Source organism: Trichogramma pretiosum, unplaced genomic scaffold (assembly GCF_000599845.2).
Source record: "Trichogramma pretiosum strain Unisexual culture from Peru unplaced genomic scaffold, Tpre_2.0 scaffold19, whole genome shotgun sequence".
NCBI lineage: Eukaryota > Metazoa > Arthropoda > Insecta > Hymenoptera > Trichogrammatidae > Trichogramma > Trichogramma pretiosum.
Window position 1 is genome coordinate 1,630,344 of NW_019641707.1, and position 21,335 is coordinate 1,651,678.

At 34.2% G+C, this 21,335-nt stretch overlaps 2 protein-coding genes across 5 annotated transcripts in view; one reads left to right on the forward strand and one right to left on the reverse strand.

Annotated features, from left to right (window-relative positions):
- LOC106650908 (neo-calmodulin-like) overlaps positions 1-21,335 on the forward strand; it is a 68,352-nt gene that overhangs the window by 24,913 nt on the left and 22,104 nt on the right. For 2 of the 4 annotated variants that reach the window (XM_023463086.1, XM_014369169.2), the window contains exons 2-3: positions 3,498-4,240; positions 8,602-8,643. The exons of 1 other annotated variant lie outside the window; for it this stretch is intronic. In XM_023463086.1, the coding sequence (XP_023318854.1) occupies positions 4,154-4,240; positions 8,602-8,643 (129 nt within the window). In that variant the 5' untranslated portion in view covers positions 3,498-4,153. The remainder of the gene's footprint in view (positions 1-3,497; positions 4,241-8,601; positions 8,644-21,335) is intronic. One more of the 4 variants, XM_014369171.2, reaches the window with a different exon arrangement.
- On the reverse strand, positions 15,570-19,385 carry LOC106650910 (troponin C-like). The gene is made up of 5 exons (XM_014369176.2): positions 19,095-19,385; positions 18,836-18,854; positions 18,603-18,746; positions 16,828-17,076; positions 15,570-15,820 (listed from the first exon to the last, which is right to left on the reverse strand). Exons 1-5 carry the CDS (start codon positions 19,095-19,097, stop codon positions 15,792-15,794), a joined length of 444 nt encoding a protein of 147 aa, XP_014224662.1. The 5' UTR covers positions 19,098-19,385; the 3' UTR covers positions 15,570-15,791.

The following is a 21,335-nucleotide window of genomic DNA, read 5'->3' on the forward strand; positions in this document are numbered from 1 at the left end:
TTTTTCTCATTCTACAGCTACTTTCTATTACTTTTAGAAAAAAACGGAAAAAGTTTGAAAACACGATGCTCGTGGAATACAAACAGTACTGCGCGCGCTCTAGACTTTCGTCCCATTTTTTCTCCTATTCTTGGCGATTCGGGTAGCAAAAACTTTTCCGCGCGTTATACCGTGCAGCGCAAAAACATTTAATTGCACGTAACGAAAAAAGAAGAGAGTCGCGTCAGCACCAGCTCTGCCGGGAATGTACATACGTACCGGTGCGGGCATCACCAACATTTCGAGTGAGCGAAACCAGTGACCTGTCGATTACTTCATTCGCTCGAGCCTATGTATGAGGGTATTGCAGGCTCGTCTAGTTTTTTTTTATTATGCATGTGTGCGTACGTGTATCGCCCGCTGGCTCGTGTAAAAAGGCAGACAAAGCTGTGCGCTACACTACTGTCACTCGCTAAAGTGCCGCGTGACTGCGAGTCGTTAACCCATAAGTGTTGCAAACGTGTTATCGGTTCTAGCCTACTGACTTAGTTTTTGCGTAGGATTTATATATACCAGTGCCTACATATGTGAATACCGATGGGTCTATCTCACACGGTACTCGATAGAGCTTTTCGAGATTCGTTCTGAAGCAATATTGAATTATCTATGATAAAATATTTATTTAAGGAATGCAAGTATTTTTACACTATGGTGGCTTAAAGTATTTTTTGCATACTTCAGATTTTTTTTTGAGGAATAATATTTGCAAAATTAAAAGAAATTTCTTGCCTTATATGTAAGATTTTAACTTCGGAAAATTTCACATTTTGACATAAAACATTATTTTCAACAACTTTTCTGATAAAAGTATAATATTAGATGTTACTTGGAGTTCCTCTTATGTACATATACAAATGCAACTTCAAGTTCACTGTAAAAAAGCTCAGCGTTATTATGTCATTTTTCAACGACGTTGCCGTAGACACGTACTCGAGTGTGAATTCGAAACTTTTTTCTCTTCATATGAAGCGCTTATTATTTCGCGCAGCTATCTAGATGCCTTGTTTGCTTGTTTCTGACATTTCCCACAACCTCAAATTTAAATTTTATTCTGGGTTCAGGATGTTCATAAAAAAAAGTAAATGAACAAATACGACGGTCGTGTAAGCAAATGAAAATGCCTCATGTTTCACAATTTTGATAGTTTATATCTATCACTATTGACATTTGCGGGTAAAGTTGTGCGCGTATACACGATGATTGATACACGCTATAAAAATGTCTCTCGAGGCAATAAAATTTGAACTAGTGCGCGAAACAAAAAGATTGCTGTAGTCATCAGGGTACAGCAAACTAATTACTCGAAAGCTTTTAGCAGTTCTTAGGTATATCAAATGATGAAATACCCTTGCGAAACGTTTGTTAGTGCAAATACACACATATTGTTTGATATATGTCTTACTGAGATGATTTCTGGCAGTGCATTAGAAAAAGTGATTAATTAGACTTTTATGAAGTCTTTCTATTCTATATAATCATATATTTTGTAAAAAAAAAATAGGATAAAATCGTTTCAGACCAATTTGTCAGATTGTCAATAAATCATTAAAATCATTTGCCATTCTATTTATACAAGTTTTTCATTAATAATATCTATGAATTGTCGTACATAGTATACAAAATGAAATTCTATTCATATTTGTATTGCCTTATTTTTATAAAATATTCTGAATTAATTACACTGCATTTGGTATAAAAATGATGTATGTCTTTATATCGCTGGCACAATCAGATAATTTACTTAATTAAACTATTTCAGAGTCAACCAATAATGGATTTTCGTGGCATTGATTGCTGGCACAATGACTAGTGTAATCTAATTTTGATCAAAGTAATGTAATAATTGTAATGACAACTTATCGTAAAAGCATATTGCCAAGAATATCTCGCTATTTTATAATGGTTTGCATCAATTTCCCTTTAGACTCTATTTAAAAAGAGTAAAAGTTAGTAATTGTCACTGTCTTAATTTAAATATGAGATGAGAGTAACTTTTTGTTTGAAAAATAAAATTAAATAAAACTAAATTGTTGGGTGCCATCAAATTTACATACGCGTATACGAAATAGTACATGAAATATGTGACTATGATATCTTTATGAAATATCCATTTTTTGAGCTTTTTGCACCATATGTTATGAAAATTCTAGTTATAGAACACTAGATTAAAATATACACATATGAGAAGTACAACATGAAACAAAAGCAAAAAAAAACATAAAAGTGGGTTATAGATAGTATATCGCGATTTCACGAGTCTGCAATCGGGCTCTTGCTTTTTTTCTCTCTGGCTCACAAAAGAGCCTGGACTTGGATATCGGCCAGTGAATATCTCATTCCTGGACACGTGAAAGTGCGCCAATCGAGTCATAATCACCTTAACAAGTTCTATACCCGCATGTCTGTATACAAATGCATAGATATTATTTACGTGTGTAAAATTGTGCACCCTAGTTATAATTGTATTGCTCTCGCAAACTGCACATAACAAAAAAAAAAGAGAACAGTAATTATATTTTGATCAAAATGAATTGTTTGGTACAGTACATAAACAATAATAGTCAGAGAAATTTGTATAAAAATTGGGTGTGACTAATTGCGAGGTTAAGAAATAAAATACACTTGAAACATATTTACACTTCAATTTCTGCATGAACCCCTTACCGAGCCTCGACTAAATTTACAAAAGCTTCTGTATTGTGGGTGCGCGTCACCTCTCTCAAAAATTGCTCTAAGCGTCGCACCGCAGTTTTTAGTATAGACACACTCCCGACACGTAAATCCTTAAAACTCATAAGTTTAACCGTTGTAGAGGATTAGCAAGTGCACTTACTTTCGTTTGTACGCTCTCATCCAGCCTGTCAAATCGAACGAAAACATTAGCGTGTGAATTATGCTTGATTTTAGAATTTTTTTGGTAAACTGCTTGGCTCTCGTGCGATAACAATACTTATGTAAGTAGAGAAGCATTTGTAACTTTATCTTTCTTCGCGTGTTTGACGATAAGTGTCGTGAGTGGCGCATTAGAAAATACGGTAATTGATAGCGTGATAATGCGAGTGCACTTCGCGGACTAAATTCAAATGCTCGTGTGTACACACGCATTACTAGGAACATTTGCACACTATTGCACAATAATGCGATCATCCTGTAGTGCCGCATGACACATCTAATCAGAAACATTGAATTCACTAATACACCACATTGTCACAACTCCCAATACTTTTCGATATTACCTCAGAGATTATTTCATCAAACAGCTTTTGTTTGTCGCAAAAATTAAATGTCATTCATTATTAGCTTATGCTTTGATCACTTTTAAGTCTTTTACACTGGAGATTTGCTTCATCATCTTTTATTACAAGAGAAACAAGACCGTATCATTACAATGAGTGCCAAAGTCTCCTTTCTACTCTAGCCATTTTCATAATAAAAAAGAACTTTTGATCTTTTTCCAGCTCCATGGCCACAATTCAGCAGGCACACTAAACTTAGATGCAAACTTGGCCCTGTTGAAAGACAAAATGAAGATCCAGCCAATATTTATAAAGCCCCACGCAACGTAGCTTCGACTTTCAATAGATTCATCCACCAAGATTACAGTCACCAGATGCAACCAGACACGACGCGCACATACACGCACAAAATAACACGGATAAAAGTAATTTAGAGAAGGAACAGCAACTCATCATCACTGGGCTCAGTGACTGACGCAGAGGGGAAGCTATTAGTTCGAATCATAAACGAGTGCCATCTTGTGATTTTCATAGCGCTTTTACATCTAGTCAATAACATAATTATCTAGATTGTTTATACATTACTACGAGACCTAAGTCTAAGTGTAGTCGATATTTAAATAATAAACTCGATATTCATCGTTGAACAAGAGAGGTTTAAAGCTGCTGCACACGCGCGGTCGCATAGCTGAAACTCAAATTGAAGAACTTGTGTAAATATACGTAAATAAAGATATAGAAATAGAAGAGTGTGTGCATAAGCGTTTGAGTTTGTTTTGTCCACGCGTGTGTGTCTGTGATCTCAAAAGTTGACCGGATTAGTTTGCCGGAAGTAAAGCAAGCGAGAAGAGGCGCACAGAGAAGAAACAGTAACAAACATGGCGTTCGCAGCGGCAAGAATGATACTCAAGGACAAGAGGCGAAAGCCTAGCAAGGAAGACTTTGCACCACGTAATAGGAGCAAGGTAAAAACATTCTAATCCTTTTCTTTCTTCTACTGTATATGAAATTTTTTCGAGCTGACACGCGCAACTTTTTAAAACTATATATATAATATATATTGAAATTAAAATTATATCGACAATCGCATTATCCTTCGCTTATACTTTTCCGTACCGTTATTATTGGACGAGTTGTAGAAGTGGGTACTGCTTTCTTCCTTTCTTCGAATCGTTAAAACACATATATTGAAGGATGTCGTTTACGGAATATTGTCTTACAGATATTGCTCCCAGTGGAGCAGAAATACATCCTTCGGACGAGCGAGGCTCTTCGTTCGCTCGTGACTCGAGTATGAGTCACGCGTTTGTGTGTGTTTGTACATGTATGTATCGACTGGAAAAAACTACATTCGAATCTAAACCCCTCGTATACTCTTTGGAGTGGATTTTTTATGGCATAAAAGTAAGCTTTACGACGTACACTTTCTACGAATGCTTTCTGCGATGACTTGTAAAAAAAATCTACATATGAAACGATGTACGCGGATTATTTGTTATATTTAAATTTTCTCTTTAGCCAAGAGGCTTTCTATCTTATTTGTATTTTTATCGAATTCACGCACAATTTTTTTTGCTGCAGTGCATCAAACTTTTGTGGTAAACGAAATTTGATTAATAATATAAAACTTACCCCCAGTGAAAAATTACTACTGCTTTTGGACTCGACTGAGTTTACTGTACTCGATTGAACATTCGTTTTATACATTTATCGGTTCCACAGTACCTGTATATTGGTCGAACTCGAAAAAATCCTCTTTTTCGATAACCTCGATTACTCTCATTTTATTTCCAACGACGAATTTGTTGCAACGGCCTATTTCAAACTAAGCTCTTTATCATATCTTCCTGAATGATGCATGAAGAAATAGTCCCAGCGCTCGATTGTGTACGCTCCAAAAGTTCTCGAAAACAAGGGATCATTTCAAAATACTTCATGAATTTTATAAAACTCAAATTCATGATCACATTTACGAATCCGCATAATTAATTTTGATTACAAGATCTAACATTTGTTGTACAACTAAAAATAAAAAAATTATAAAAACGATGTGATCATTTACAAAATCGAATGTCCAACTGACAAAACGTCACCGACAAAATGTAGGATTTCAAATTTGCAATTTTATAATATTTTAATGAGCGAGGAATGCTAATTTCATCATTTGTATTTGATTTTAATGTTGTAATATTGAATTTAAATTTTATATTTGCTCAGCATTCTGCAACTGGGGTTGCCACTAGTTATAGCATATGATAATTTAACTTGTGTCAATAATTTTGTGGACATATTTCATAATGAATTCCGTAACATTTTGTAGCTTTGAAAAAACTAGGTCATCAATATGCTCTTTTTTCTTTGTACAATTTTTTGCGTGCGTCTAAATTTCAAAATACTAACAACTTAAGTTAGAGTTTTATTTGTGTAGAAAAATGTTGCAAAAAGATAAAAAAAAATGTTTGAAATTTAGACGAATTATTTAAATATTCCCAGAAAATTATTCGACAAAAGTAATCTCATTCGGTCTTGAAAGAATCCCATTGAAAAGCAAAAAAAAAAAAAAATACATCTCATTTGTTATTCCGTGCTGTCTCGATGGTACTCGTCTCTTAACCCAAATGTCTCTAACTTGCGTTGTGTCGAAAATCCGGGTCCTGGCGGAGCGAACGAGTAAAAATCGTTTTATCGATTTATATCGTCGTATTCTCGCCCGCAAGCGAAAGAGAGAACTGCATAGGAAGGGGAGCATGGCGCGTACTTCTAGCGAAACATAATATGTCTCTTTCTTTTTCTCCTTTAAAGGCGTCGAGTCGAGAGTATTGTGCCACAACCTATCATTATTCATCTTTCTTTTCTTCAGCATTTTTATTCCATTTCACTGGTCTATTCTCTCCTCTTCACTTTGTACACATGCAAGACATATAGCTGTACGCATTTGCTCATACATTCTTAAGTGTGATAAAGTTCTGCAAACCTACACCGGTGTTCAAACGCATTCAAAATAAGCAACACTCCGTTTTTAACACACTTTAGCATAAAGCGCGATCAAAAGTCTGAATCTATTCATAATATTTTCTCAAAGAAGTATCAAAATTGTTGCAAAAAAAATGTTTATCTAATTTCTAAATTAGCCTTATTTACATAGTAGTTTATCGAATGTAGTGAACTTGAGATAATTACTATCTTCGATTCCTGATAATAATTTAAAGCTGCATATTAATAGCTGTTTATGAACTTCGTACTACGTGCAGCATCAATTATAATATCACGACCGAATAACGCCTTCGAGTAAATTTCTTTTCTTCTATTTTATGACCTAGTTTATGGATGTATTGGTAAAAATTCCATTTTATAAATATCGCCAAAATTAAGCCGTTTTCCATTAGTTTTCCATTAGTTTTCCAACTAATTTTCCATTGATTTTTTTTTGTTTTAATTTATTTCAGGTATTCTTGGTTGTTATTATTGGTTTGGTTGTTGATATTTTCTATGTGAGTCATTATTAGATTTTTACTCGCTAAGTTTTGAAGTAAACATGATATTGTCACATATAGGAAAGGATATAGGATTAAAGAATATACAAAATCATTCGTAGACGTTAGAATTAGCTGTAGCGTTTGGTTGTATTTCACTTTCTTTTAACTTAAATTTCATAAGGGTGTATAATTTATTAAAAGAATTCAAAAAGTTTACTTTAGCACTTAGCCCTGGTGATAGTATATTTCTCAACGGGTGCACATATGGTTTTTTAGCAAAACGAGGGATTATAGCACGAGCCGAAGGAGAGTGCTGTAACGAGTATTGTTAAAAAACCATATCTGCACCAGTTTGAGATACTATTTTTTCCTACGAGAGCCTAAAATTAGCGGCAAAGTTGCGTATTTTAGGTTAGAGTGGGAAAAAATATTTTTCTAAACACTAATTACTTTTAAATTCATCGACTCATTTTCAAAAAAATATCTGCCATTTTAATTCACTATCAATAATTCAACAAAGAGTAAAAAATAATGACAAGGTTTTACGTATTCATGGTAGCCTCAAAAATGTACTTACATAGATTATTGTTATATGAAGAGACTGTACGGGACACATCATTTTTCTAGTAGGTCAATCCACTCGCATTAATTATACCTTACCCAAGTTAGAATCGCTATTACATGGTTTGCTAAACAATAAAAACTTGCGTGTTGGTCATTGCTCTCTAGGCTATTTTTCACGATGAAAAGTTTGATTTAGCCTCGACCCTTTGAATTATTTATCAAATTTTCGTTATGATTCTCTAGAGTATTATGCACAGCAATTCCGTTGCGAGTCTTTATCTATACTTATAAACGAAGTCAAACGATTGGCCTTAAGACCTTCGACACAGTAGCAAAAAAGTAAACTAATTGAAATGAACGTTAGTACCGTTTACACGCCATTAGATATGCACGTAATACATGAGTTTGATTAAGTACTATAACCAAGCGTCAATGCGAGAGACCAGTTTTAAAAAGAGTTTCCCAATTGCTTATTTAGATTGTAAAAGTAATGAAGACGTTAATTCAAGATTAGCACACCGAAGTGCACCTTGAAATTAAGTTATTTATTCGAAATCTTAGAAAATTGCGGTTTCGCAGCTGGTGTCGTGGGACGATGTTAGAAATGAGATTTTCCAGAACGAGGCAGTTTAATTAATGAATTTAGAATAGCAGAGAAAATTCTCATTTTCTTTTAATAGTCAGGCATGCAATTTAAGATTAATAGGTGAGGGATTTTAATATATAGGCATAATAAAGCACTAAAAAATCACCATTTGATCAGAGAATAAAATGAAAATTTCAAATAAACCAGCTTCTTTAATAATTTTTTTATCCTGTGCACTGTATAAACAAAATGGATATTAAATAAAATAATTTTACCGTTATAGAGTAGAAATGCTCCAAGCAGTAATAGTGAATGTTTACATGCATAACTCATAACATGCCTACGTTTATCCTCTGTTACTGCTGCAGAATTTAAACACACATGTTTGTGAATGTGCTCATGGTACAGAGATGATAAGTGACTTTCATAATATATATATGCGTATCTATTACAACCTGATATCAAGCACAAATGAAGATTTTCTCAAATATTCATCTCCCTTCTGATAACCGATGCATTTTTCCTCATACAGCTTTGATTTTTTGTAACCAAATATTTTAACTCTCAGTAATAAAAATTTTATTTTTGGTAATAAATACTATCTGACCAACACACAACATTACTTATTTTTTTACGTTATCACTCATATAAGTCAACTATTTTCAAAGCCGTTATGAATTTACCGTACTTGTATTTACAGACACGCAGTGCCAGTACAAGTAGCTTTAGAAGTCTAAGTCAGGTACATGAAGCAATGATTTGATAAATTTGATTCAATAAAGCTTAGTGGATAGATGGTTTTAAAAAATTAGACTTCATAATAGATATTACAGATTAGATTTTATTAGTCGTATTTATTTATTTAGTGCAGCTAAGATTTCACAGAGAAAGTAATTTTTCAACTGTTTATAGATGTAATTTTTAATAGTTCATAAAAAATAGGCTTTTAAAAGAGCTTTTAGTGTGCCTATAATGTTAAAGCATTTTATTAATGATCAGTGAGCATAAAATAATTCAATAATAGTGAAATAACTCTTAGACGAAAAATGGTAATAGTGATATTAAGCCTGACTACTGTTTGATTTGTACTACTTTTTTTAAACGAATTCGATGCATGATTTAATTGTTATGTTCAAGATTATACAATATTGTTTTCAATTGTTTAATTTTTATGATTATTATTTATTTTCTTTACTTCATGCTTATTCATACAATTAATTAAAATCTCATAACTCGTTGCTTAATGGCAGGTTCTGAAAAATCGATGATTATAAAAAATACGAACAAGTGACACAATCGATTAAGCATGTTTAATGTCATCGAGTGAAAATTAAAATTAAAATATTTGTCATTTTACAGCAAAGTTCAACTTTTAATTTGTGCGCCATTTAGAAGTACAAAAAGCTACATTTTCATTTCTTTCGGGTCACCAAAAAAATTTTCCATAAGGATGTTATAAAAAGGCTGCATACTATCAATCAAGTGGTAAAACATGAAATTTTTTACAGATATATACGTCTTGCGCCTACCCATAGAAACGGGTTTTACTCGGGTGCATGCAATATGTATGATTACATACCGTGCAAAGTTGTAGGGTGCCACAGGCAGCTAAGACGACTATATACATACATACACGCGACTAATCGTTGTTCAAGTTCTACCCCGGCAAGGCTACTACTTCTAGCGCTGCTCTAATTTTCCAAACGATGGTGCATACATGAAGCGATTAGAATTCAAATAATACGCGAGCAAACCCTTTTATGTATAAACCTGCGACGAAGATCTTGGCACGGAAAATGAGGGTAGCTCGTGTTACGTATACGTGTATTCACGCGTTATATCTTATTAACACGTGGGTCTTCAATTAAAATTTCTCCCTCAAAAATTATTCTATAACAATACGAACGAACTCGCATTAACCCAAGTGAAATCTTATAAATTTAATTAAGTTACTTCGTAATGTTCTACATTGTGTAAGAAGTATTAGGAAAATTTTTTGTCCAACTATTTGTTATTCAAAAGACTAGGTGATTATTTTCTTTTGCTTCCGTGATGCTGTGCATACATCCTTTTGAGCCGCAAGATTTTCTCCTAATGAATAAAATTACACTCGTGAACAATGGCAAGTATCCTAGAGCAAGACTGGAAGAATCAAATTCATGAAAATGCACACGTGACAAGTGCACACTAGATGCATTTGAAAACAGTCACCGGAGCGTAGTGTAGCTTTTTTATTTAATAAAGCTTAAGATCATCTGAATTCTCCAAGTTTGCGAGCACGTGTACTGATTACTCTTGCATAACACGTTCTACTTTCGATTAGAATAAAAAGCCGCTTTGAAATCATTCGTATAGACTTATATAAACATTTATCAGAAAACTAATTTTAAGGAGATGCCAAGGTCTGAACAAAAATTAATTTTTTTTTAACGAAAGATTCAAGATTACTATGCTATTAATTGGATAATTTTGATCATCTAAAAAAATTATGTACATTCTGATTGTTCGGGAAAATATTAAGTGGCAATCTCAATAATACTGTTAAACAATAATTTGAGTTCGGTTCAAAAGCAATATCTCGAACGTTTGAAAAGAAGTCATCATCTCTCTGTTCAAAAACTCTTGAATTACTAGGATCACCCTTATATTTTTTGACTGCCATACACATGCATGTGCTGCAATAAACTGGTATATGTAAAGCTTAAGATAAGCCTGTAATATCCCAGGCTAGTTAGCATTGTTGAAGACTAAAAACAGTAAAACTAAACATTTTTGGGTTACTTGAGAAATGTTTAGATAATACCACCAACATTTTTTCATTACGGTTTCAGATAATTTAAATTTTTGCTTTTATTTACCTTGGTGTGGTTCAGAGCATTAGTTGAGTATCTCTGAGTTTTAAGGAAAATTTTAAATAATTAAAATTTTAAAAGAGATTAAAAGGAAATTATTGAATAATTTTCATTTTTTATTGCGTAATCGTAAAGTTTTTGTTTGAATATTTGAGGTAAAGAAAAATATATTAATTTCAGGTACACAACTATACAATAGAAAATCAAATACGCAAAAAGCTTGACGCGTTACAAGCATTTCCTTTCATATCAAATTACTTTATTAGAATACTATTTGAGGCTTCAAGAAAATTTGTACATATAATAAAACGTTTTCGACTGTTTTAGCCCACTTTGAAATAAAATTTCATAAACTTTTAAAAATTCAAGTTTCTTTTCAATTACGTTCAACGTTTTTGTAATTGTTACCCTTTCGTAGTCTCGTCGAACGTCAAATTTTATAGCTCACTCCTAAGTAACAAGTACACAGAGCGAGTTTATGGATCGATGTTGAAGAGCATTACGATCACGAAAGGGTCACGGTGTCGATCGATGCAGTCAAGCTCGCAGTTCGTATCTGTCGTTCAGACCTCGTCATCCTGATAAACAATCGCATTGCCAAGTTGATTGCAAACTCGCAATTTCTAGTTCATTATTTATGTTTTTCACGCTTATTCTGTTTGGTCGTTACAATTGTATTAACCAATATATCGTAAATCGAGGCACTTTCTTCTTTGTAGCAACTTTATATAGGAAAAAAACTCATTCGTTACGCTCTACTTTTTCCACTCTCCCCGGACTAAAACACAGCTTCGCCTTGAGGACGAGGTGTCGAAGATCGCTTCCTTTTTTATTTCTAGCTTTGTAGGTGGCTTTTCAATTCCCTGTGGGGCTCTTATTTTTAACTGGATTCAAATGGGTTCCATCTACAAGTTACAACCGTGATTTTAAGCAAAGTAACCCGTATTTTTGGAATTCATTTGAAAGGAAATTATTTTTGCCATTTGTAAAAAGTTAAATCATTTTTTATTGAAATGAAATTAGCATGCTACCAAATATCCTTTTTTTTACAAATTTTACATTACTTTTGAAAGAAAGGGTTGACTATTTTTCGATTAAAATTACTTCATGATAAGAAGCACTTCGTTTCATACATTTTTAATCAAGTCGTTAGTTTAAAAAAAATGAAGTAGAAAATATCAATCGAATGTTATTTCATTGAGCGTCGAAGCCAAGAAAGGACGAAATTTTTTTTTTTGAAAAGATAAATCATTATTTATTGATTTTTTGAAAGTTCTATGTACTATCTGCTCAGAAGAGCTGGATAAAACATTCTATGAACGGTGCCAACAGAAAAGAAAAAAGACAGGGAAATAATAGCGATACATATAGTAGGAACAAAGGAGAAAGACAGACAGAGAACGTGAAAAAATGCAGGTAAAAAAAAGCAATAGAAACTTAACTATGAGGGTAGAGAGAAACCTATATAAATTAAAGCTGACCTGTTTCAAGATTAAAAGATTACATATGAGATTTGATGAATCACAACTTTAAATATTAATTCAATTGACTTTACTCGACTTGATATCCAAAGTATAAATTATGCCTGTGAAGTGTTGAAAAAAACACGTAATAAATCAATCTTCTCATTATAATATCAGATCGTGCCCCGGGAAGCAGTAAAAGAAGCGATAAAATTACCAAAAAATCCGACGTCTATCAGTCTGTTCTGACATGCCAACGGGCCACATTTTCCTTAAATTATTACCAAATGGCTGCTAGAAACAAAAAAAAAAGCTCGAAAAACTAACTCGTTTGAATTATGCGAGTCTGGCGCCTCGAATAACTCTTATAAACGAGCTTCTTATTTGCGCCACGCGATCAAAATCTCTCATATTTAAGACACGCGAACTTAGAAATATGCAATCGCAAGCATCGGTTTTACAATATACGTACATGCACAATTCAGCGAGAGGCACTTTCGTGTACGTGCACGATACATGCATGTATATATTCGTCAAGCAGTTTACACGCATACACACACGTATGTGGGATACCCAGACGTACTATATAATAACAGCAGTATAGAATCACTCGAAAGTTGCGAGCAAGCAACTGTATAGAACGTACACACAACAGTCGGCTCTACGTATAATAACGACCCACTTTTTCAGCGAGAGGAACGTTTCGTTCGGGCTGGGAATTATCAGCGAAAGAGGATGCAAACATTGCACGCCGTTGCAAAAGCTACACAGACTTGTTCCACCGGCTGCGCCAGCTTATGTGTGCGTGTATGCGCTGTAGGAGAATTATTGCTGCGCTGCTTCTGGTGCTTGTTGCAAATTGTAGCGTGAGACGAAAATTCGAGATATTTGAACGAAAAATTGCATATTACATGCGTACGATGTACCGAACGTAAGTAACAATAAGGTAAACTACGAAACCAACGAAATTTTGCTCTATTTTTATTGAGATCTACTTTCAAAAAGAGCTTTTTTTATAACAACATTGGGGAAATTCACCTTCCGCACAAGTGACAAAGCTATCGTCATCTTTATATTCGCTGGATGACACAAATGAGAGTAAAGAAGAAAAAATGAATAGAGATATACTTCGTTCTCTACAATTATGGTTACAGAGTTACGAAGCTCAATGCCAAGAACGTGACCCTCCTGACTCATTGTTTTTGAACTCGATGTTGCTGCTGCTAAAAGCTCACATCGAAAAATCTGTGCGAGCCAAGCTTATTCGCTTGTAATGAGCACCTTCCGGAGCTTCGTGAAACTTTTTTCCGTACAATTTTAAAAGTATTAATACGAACGCGACTATTACGTTGAGAATAAAGAAACGACATTTTAACTAATATTAAACTACAATGTAGAGGCGAACTTTTTTCCAAATTTTATTCACTTTTCAACTGAAATACCGCCATTAGCTACTTCAACTGTAATGTTTATTTTAAAAATATTTCAGATACAGAAAACTCGAACTTTATAGGTGTTATTCCAAGAGATGAAATAGCCGTCAAACGCGCGTGTGTATAACGAGCTAAATCTTGTTTTACGCGCAAAGCTCCTGTACAGCTCACCAAAACTTAGAACGAGTATATTCGATGTAGCCTGGCTACTCAAAGCAATCGATACAAGTATTAGAAAAATTCTTTCAAACCGACTACTACAGTCAAGTCTATTGAAATCGCTTTAGATTCTCGATTGAAGATTATAAGGTAGAGCAGCTATGTGTAAGGTTTGCGGCTCTTATTTTACGCTAAGCAGTTCTAACTAGGCTCCATTCGCGGTCTTGTCTTATAATCTCGGGTAGCGTAGCGCAGGTATTTCTTGTATACGATACCTATACAGTGAGGATAATACCACATAGGTACGTGTGTATTTATGCGTTAAAGTTAAGACTTCAGGTCAAGCTAGTTCATCTCAAACGGATATATGTTTTCTCCGCTTCCTCTATCTCCGGACACACACTTCTTCACTAGTTTCGAGTAGTGCGGAACATATACTGCATCTAAATCTCGAGCTTTTAAACTTCAGCTTTACGTCGGTGTCATAAATATTTTCTAATCGGCTGAATTATACTAATAATGACCAACAAACATTACAACTCCGTTTCAGATTTTATCAAACTCTCTGAAAATCATGTAATATTTTGAACTGGTATTATTTCAATTTAGTTGGCTAATAATTATGCAACTAAAAAGCAGTAAACTAATTTTGTTTACTATTACAATATTCTTCCATGCATTATACTACTTTACAAATATAAACTCATATGTTTAAAATATATATAACTACCAAAATAATTTTAGTGAAATAATTTAAACGATTTAATTACACATACATTCTACTTTGAAATTGCATAGTTTATGTAGAAATTGAGTCATACAAAAGACTGCTGTTGTACATCTACTTGTTTATTATATCGTCCTTTCATCACTCAATTACTAGGTTATAACTACCTCCTCAGGCAATTTTAATTGTATTCGAATGACTTGATTTTCGATACCTTTATGATATATGCTCAAGCTATATCAAATAATTGTATAATATGAATAACTTAATAATGTTTACTAGATAAGTTTTAATGCTAAAATTTTGCAATTATATTGTTATATTTGCAGCGGAAAATTATGTTCCTATTTTAACAAATCTTCTTGGATAAGTTTTACGTTTCGACAAGTTAGCAAAGTATACTAACAAGGAGACCTTCTCACCTTTGAGTCACGGATCTTTACTAAAATTTTTTGGGGTCTCCAGGAACCTAATAATAAAGCTCCCTATGCTTAGTTTTATTGAATAGGCCTTAGGGCCCATTTCAAAAAGGGTTTTCTATTTTATTTAAATATCTTTGAGATTTTCTATATCAAGATTGCAGCACTTATATGAAAAAATGCACCGATCAGAAGTTTTGAAATTTTTTAAAGAATCTGTCTGAATTTTTTCAGAATTTTTCAAATCGTCCATTACCCTTTTTCAGAGACCCTAATTTGATGCTTTTCTTGCGAAATTCAGAAACCTCTAAAAAATGGTAATGGACGATTTGAAAAATTCTGAAAAAATTCAGACAGATTCTTTAAAACATTTCAAAACTTTTGATCGGTGCATTTTTTCATTTAAGAGCTCCAATCTTGATATAGAAAATCTCAAAGATATTTAAATAAAATAGAAAACCCCTTTTAAAAAGGGCCCTGAGTCCCATTCATTAAACTAAGCATAGGGTGCTTTATTATTAGGTTCCTGGAGAACCCAAAAAAATGTTGGTAAAGATCCGTGACCCAAAGGTGAGAAGGTCTCCTTATACTTACAAAATAAATGAGTTGAGCACCTTTTGCAGTTATTATGTACATTTATTATTATAGTCCAAAAATATTCACAGAACTAAAGGTAGAAAAGAGTATCGTTACCTTGGATGCACTTTCTTTCAATTAAATACAAAGCATTACATTTGCATTTTATAAAGCGTGTTACTAACATTGTAACTATTTTTTCAAGATTTTGCGAAACTTGAGCTTAAAAATCATTGAATTAAGATTACACTTTTCGAAATTTTAATCACCAGTCATCATTTCCATGAATTCTGTAAGTAAAGAAAACAATTATTAAACAAACGTTACAATACAAGTGATCTTCAAAGTTCTCTTTTTTTCTAGTTTTCGATCGAAAAGTACTCTAAGGTATCGAAGCTTTTTTACCTAAATCGGCATATGGAATGATCAAATGGGTCAAATATCCGCTAGACTATGCATCAAAGCCTTCGAAATGAGTATTTTCAACGATATTATATCGAGAGCAGCGAAAAGTCTTTTTTATCTTTTATTTTAAAAGCAGATTGATGCCTTGAAATCGATATATGTTATATATAAATAGAGGCAGCTTCAATGCGAATTAAGAATTAAATATCTAGTAGTACTTGGACTTAGCTATCCACTGAAAAAGGTTTAATCCTCGTAATTCTTTGCTCGATACACTGACTTCTTCGTTGCAGCTGCCTTTTCATTTCTTTGCGCTTCGCAACACTAATCTATCGAGCAATCCTACTCAGGGTATCTTTATAGAAAAAAACGTTAAATGTAAATTCGATTGAAAAGAAAATTTTAAATAGAAATTATGCCTCAGCGTTTTCATCTGGGTAATATTCTGCATCCAAAGATGCTTCGATTTTTCACTTCTTTACATCGATTTGACATAAGATTCGCAAAAAATTCGAACGGTGGCATATATGATCCAAGCTTTGGAGTTAACTTGAAGGAAAAAATCGTCATTTTTTATATTCATGAGTCAGAAACTCCTCTTGAATACGCAAACTTTTGACCTACTTAGTAGAGATATCTATATAGATGTTTTTTCTTTTATGTAGATATCTATATTTATATAGATGTTTTTCTCTTTTCAAAGATCAATTTCGAAAAAACTTGGAGATTCTAGCTTTCATCAAAGCTTTTCATGGTCCTTCGTTTGTATTAACGTCGCGCGAAGGGTTACATTACAAGCATTACCGTGAATCGACTTCCGAATGAGTATGTGAATTGTAATTACTCAGAAAAAAAGAGATCGAAAAGAGTATACTAAAAAATAAACCATTACCGTCAAAATCAACAGTGCCAGAACCGTCGGTGTCGATTTCGGCAATCATGCCGTCCAGCTGATCTGGCGTTATCTGATCGTCAAGCGCGTGTAAAATTTCTCTCAAGCAACTGGTTGGTATGTAACCTTTCTCGTCCTTATCGTACAGACGGAAAGCTTCCTTGAGTTCCTTTTGCAGAGCCTCAGCATCTTCCTCCTGAAAGTGGCTCGCCACACGGAAGAAAGAGTCAAAGTTCAATACGCCCGAACCTGAAAATGTTTTAAGAAAATGCAATTTTCTTTCCTTGAATTTATTGGCTTCTCCAATATTGCCTCAAATTTTAGCTTGAGCCACCGATCCATTTTAAGACTAACTCGACGCCGACAATGACATTTCTCGCTCGCGTGACACTGTACAAGCTTATCTGCACAAAGACTATCAATACTGAACGTCGTCTCGGCTGATTCCTTATCCATATTCGAATATAAATCGAACCGAGTCGAATAGAAACTATAATACGAGATGGAACTGTTGGTGTTGCGAAAGCAAAACAACGGCTGACAATACCTTAGCAAAGTCTATTAAAATTATCAAGGCTATTGGAAAAGCATCTCTGCTGATTAGCTTTATTGAATTTATAGATTTCTGCTCGAATCACAATAAATATTCAGATTGTTTACCGAAAAGGCCTTGATATTTTAAATAGACTCATCAAGCTTGTTTTCATCAAATGTTTTAGACATGAGGAGTCTATTTTGACGAGTTGTCGCGTCCGCATTATGCTGATGACAACCGTTGTAAACTCTCTCGTAAGTATAACAAGAGAGAGAGAAAATAGATTCAAGACTCAACTTGTATTTATTAACATCATCGTGTGCATTCTCGAGACAAAATACTCCCGAGACAGTCTCAGCGGCTCCGGCTAAATTTTAATCGTTGCGAAAGTTCGTTGTAAAAGCTCCGTGTGCCGCCCGCATATAACGCGTTAGACGCATTTAGGAACTGCCGAGGTTCGTCGAGGATTATAATCGCGGACCTCGAGAGTCGTTTTAGGCGAATCGGCTTGCGTAAAGCCTCGAATGAAAAAGCTTCTCATTGCGACGCAGCTGATGCAGAAAAACAGTTTGCCGAGAGAGAACGAGAGATAGAGAGAGAGAGAGAGAGAGAGAGAGAGAGAGAGAGAGACCAGCTGCGGCTACAGTATAAGTCGCTTTATACCGCACACCTTATACATTCTTTTATAGATATATGTAGACACTTTGAGCTTGCAACATTAACGTTTACGATATTGTTTTTCTCCCCAAAGTACTTTGTGATGACGGACGTTTTACGTCTATTGTCTGTTTTCAATTGCCGAGGAAAGTTTTTCTTATCATGAATTTCGAGTAAACATTGAAATGATTTTTCGCAGATACTTTCACGAGAAATTGTTGTTTATATATATTTATTGAATTTTTTACGTAAGTTATTGAGAAAAAAATCCCACTTTTTATCGACCTGAATTTCTATAGTTTATCCGTCGACGGCGCGTCATTTATTTGGAATCGATGAAACATTTACCGTGTCCACTGACGAACAGACGAAATTTCAAGCGACTATACTTTTAAATTCATCGACAATCGTGCCTTGTAACGATTATACAGCTCATTCTCTAAAACTAGGTTGAATATTTCTCTCAAGCTAACTAATATTTCATTATTTTTCAAATTTTTTCCCTCGAAAAAAGTTTAAGCTTCTGAATTATTATTAAGCGAGGTTTGAAAAGTTTAAAAATTAGGATCATCGATGAACTTACCATCGGTGTCTTCTGCTTTCAACATGATATCGAGTTCATGGTCATCAAAAGTATGCCCAAGAGTGTTCAAAATCGTTCGAACTTTTTCCTTTTCAATCCGACCCGATTTGGTTGAATCGAACATCGAGAATGCTCGCCTCAGCACTGCATGTTATAGTTAAAAATGTATTAGTATTACAGTTTTCCATTTTTGAAATGTTGTTTTACTAAAACGTATTTGATATCATACTAACTTTGAACTTGTTCTTCATCCTGTAAAAAAAATTTTAATTAATTATAAGGGCCTTTCATATTTTTATAATACGATGCAAATGAATAAATTATAACAATTACTATTACATAAGTTGATGATAATTTATAAACGTTTTGAAAAAAAATTAACAGTTGGAATTTCTTCCCACTCAAAGAAATAGATCCTTTGCTTAACGAAATTAACCATCACTCAATGAACACAGGCACCAAAAAAAACAACATAAAATGTATAACACTAACCATTATTATTCAGGATTATTGCAAACAGTATGCACGTTTACTCTTAACAGCCGGACTTCCGACTATGGTGTTGGTAACTTTACACACCCGCACTGAAGCGATCTTCGTTTGTTGGGATAACTTTTATAACCTCCAGTCAGTGTTATATGAATAATATTCCGCAACACCGCGACTTCTCCTTCTTCTTCTCCACCTCCTACTACCAATAGTACTATACACTAACGTTTAGACTTGCAACTCTTGACTTGCCGCAGCCGCACCACCACTATAATGTTGTCGTTCTCACGCGAGAGCGTATATTTTTCGGGAAAAAGATTTTTGCTTCTTTGAGCGGCGCTCGTAAAGCCCGACCAATTTTACGTTGAATCGTATCTGTGGCTTGCGTGCATTACGAAAAAGCTCACGCGAGCACAAGGAAAAATAGAAACGTCCGTCCGTGTGACGAGTATTCCAACGCGAACGATGTGACCAAAAATATTTTTACTCGACCGAAACTCACTATAAAATTCTGTATGTTTGACTAGCCTGGCTCTAATTATTTTTATTGCTGAAAAACAAAAATATCAACTCCCACGCTCATTAGATAATTTGCGTAGGATAAGTCCTTAATTTCAATACTGTGACATTCGTTGTTGCTTGATGCAAAGTTGATATGGGGTAATATAATTTATGAGATCAAAAGTTTTTAAAGTGTAAACTGGAAGAGTACACATGAACGTGCAGCACGATCTTTTCATTGAGTATACAGTATTAATATTTTTCAATGCAAACATCTCGCAGAGTTCAACAACTCGTTATTCTTCCTCATCTTCGAAATAATTTTGCTTGTAAATGAGCGAGTCACGGCAGCAAAATTTTACATAACAGTAGGCCAAAACACATAACACGAAAGAATGTGTGCTTACGTGCGGGGGTGTCGGTCCATGTGACGAGTCTCTCCCTCTCTCACTCTCTTCCTCTCTCTCTCTCTTTTCGCGCGCGCATTGCACCGGAATAACGACGCATCGCGTGGCATAGCTATTTAAAAGCTCTTGCGTCTCTTCCAGCAGCAAGGCTAGCTGGTTATGATATTACTGCTTTCCATGGCACTGCGACCGCTTCTTGTACGACGCATACAGTGGAAAATTTTTTCGTACGCATAATATGTGCACTATAAGTTTTGTGAAATGAAAATATGTATTCATATGATATTATTTTAGTGCAAATTCATGAAAGCACATGTCGAAGATGTTAGATGTACATGTTAGATTAGAGAAATTTTCAGATGTTCGCTGCAATTAATGTTTCGTTCATTTTTTTTTCAATCTAAAACCATGCTTTATACGAAATTATTTTTACTTTGCTACCAATTTTGATTTTTGATTTTAATGATTTTAATTCACGAATCAATTCTGAATTTTACATGAAAGCAAAAAGTAAATTTTTAATCGAAGTGCTTAAATTTTCAAATAGAATAAAATACTTTTTGTTCATCTTTCGTTAAAAACCACCCATATGATTTTGTTTTCATGAATTTTGTACAGTTCATAGAAAAAACATATCAGTACTCGGTAGCGTTGAATCTGCATTTAATTTAAGGTTTCTATAACAGCGAAAACCTAACTTGACACGTTCCTCACTGGAAAGCGTAAAAATTTGTATTGTTATAATTGAATCAAATTTTTAATCATCAATTATTTCTACCATCTATATGAAAATAAAAGCCACTATATTTTTCACGCTATAAACTCTTGTGAAGGTATGATTTTCCATAAACTAAGCATCAAATGCATGTTTTCTGATGAGTAAGGTTGAAAAGCATCAAACCTCATTCGTAGATCGAAACTGGCAATTATTCATGTAAAACCATTCTCCTTGTCCACTACGTGCCTACCGAAACCAGCTTTCTGCTACAAATACTACTTCTGCATAGCTTTAAATCGTGCTTGTAGTACACGCCAGGCCAGCAGTCGTAAAAGCTCGGAAACTGTACCTCCCGAGAGAGGCGACCATCGTTTTACCAGCTTGGCTCGTACTCATCCACTAGTACCCCAGGGGCACAAAGTACCTTTGGCTATATATGTGTATAAGTACAAAAAGTTACATCGGCCACCCAGGCATTATAATCCTAAATTATGGCATTGTGCGTGTATGCGTGTACTTACGAAAAGGCATAAAGTGTCCATTCTTCGTTCTAAAAACTACGCTAATTAACGACATCCATACCTCTTGGCACCATGACTATTCGGCATTTTTCAAGTG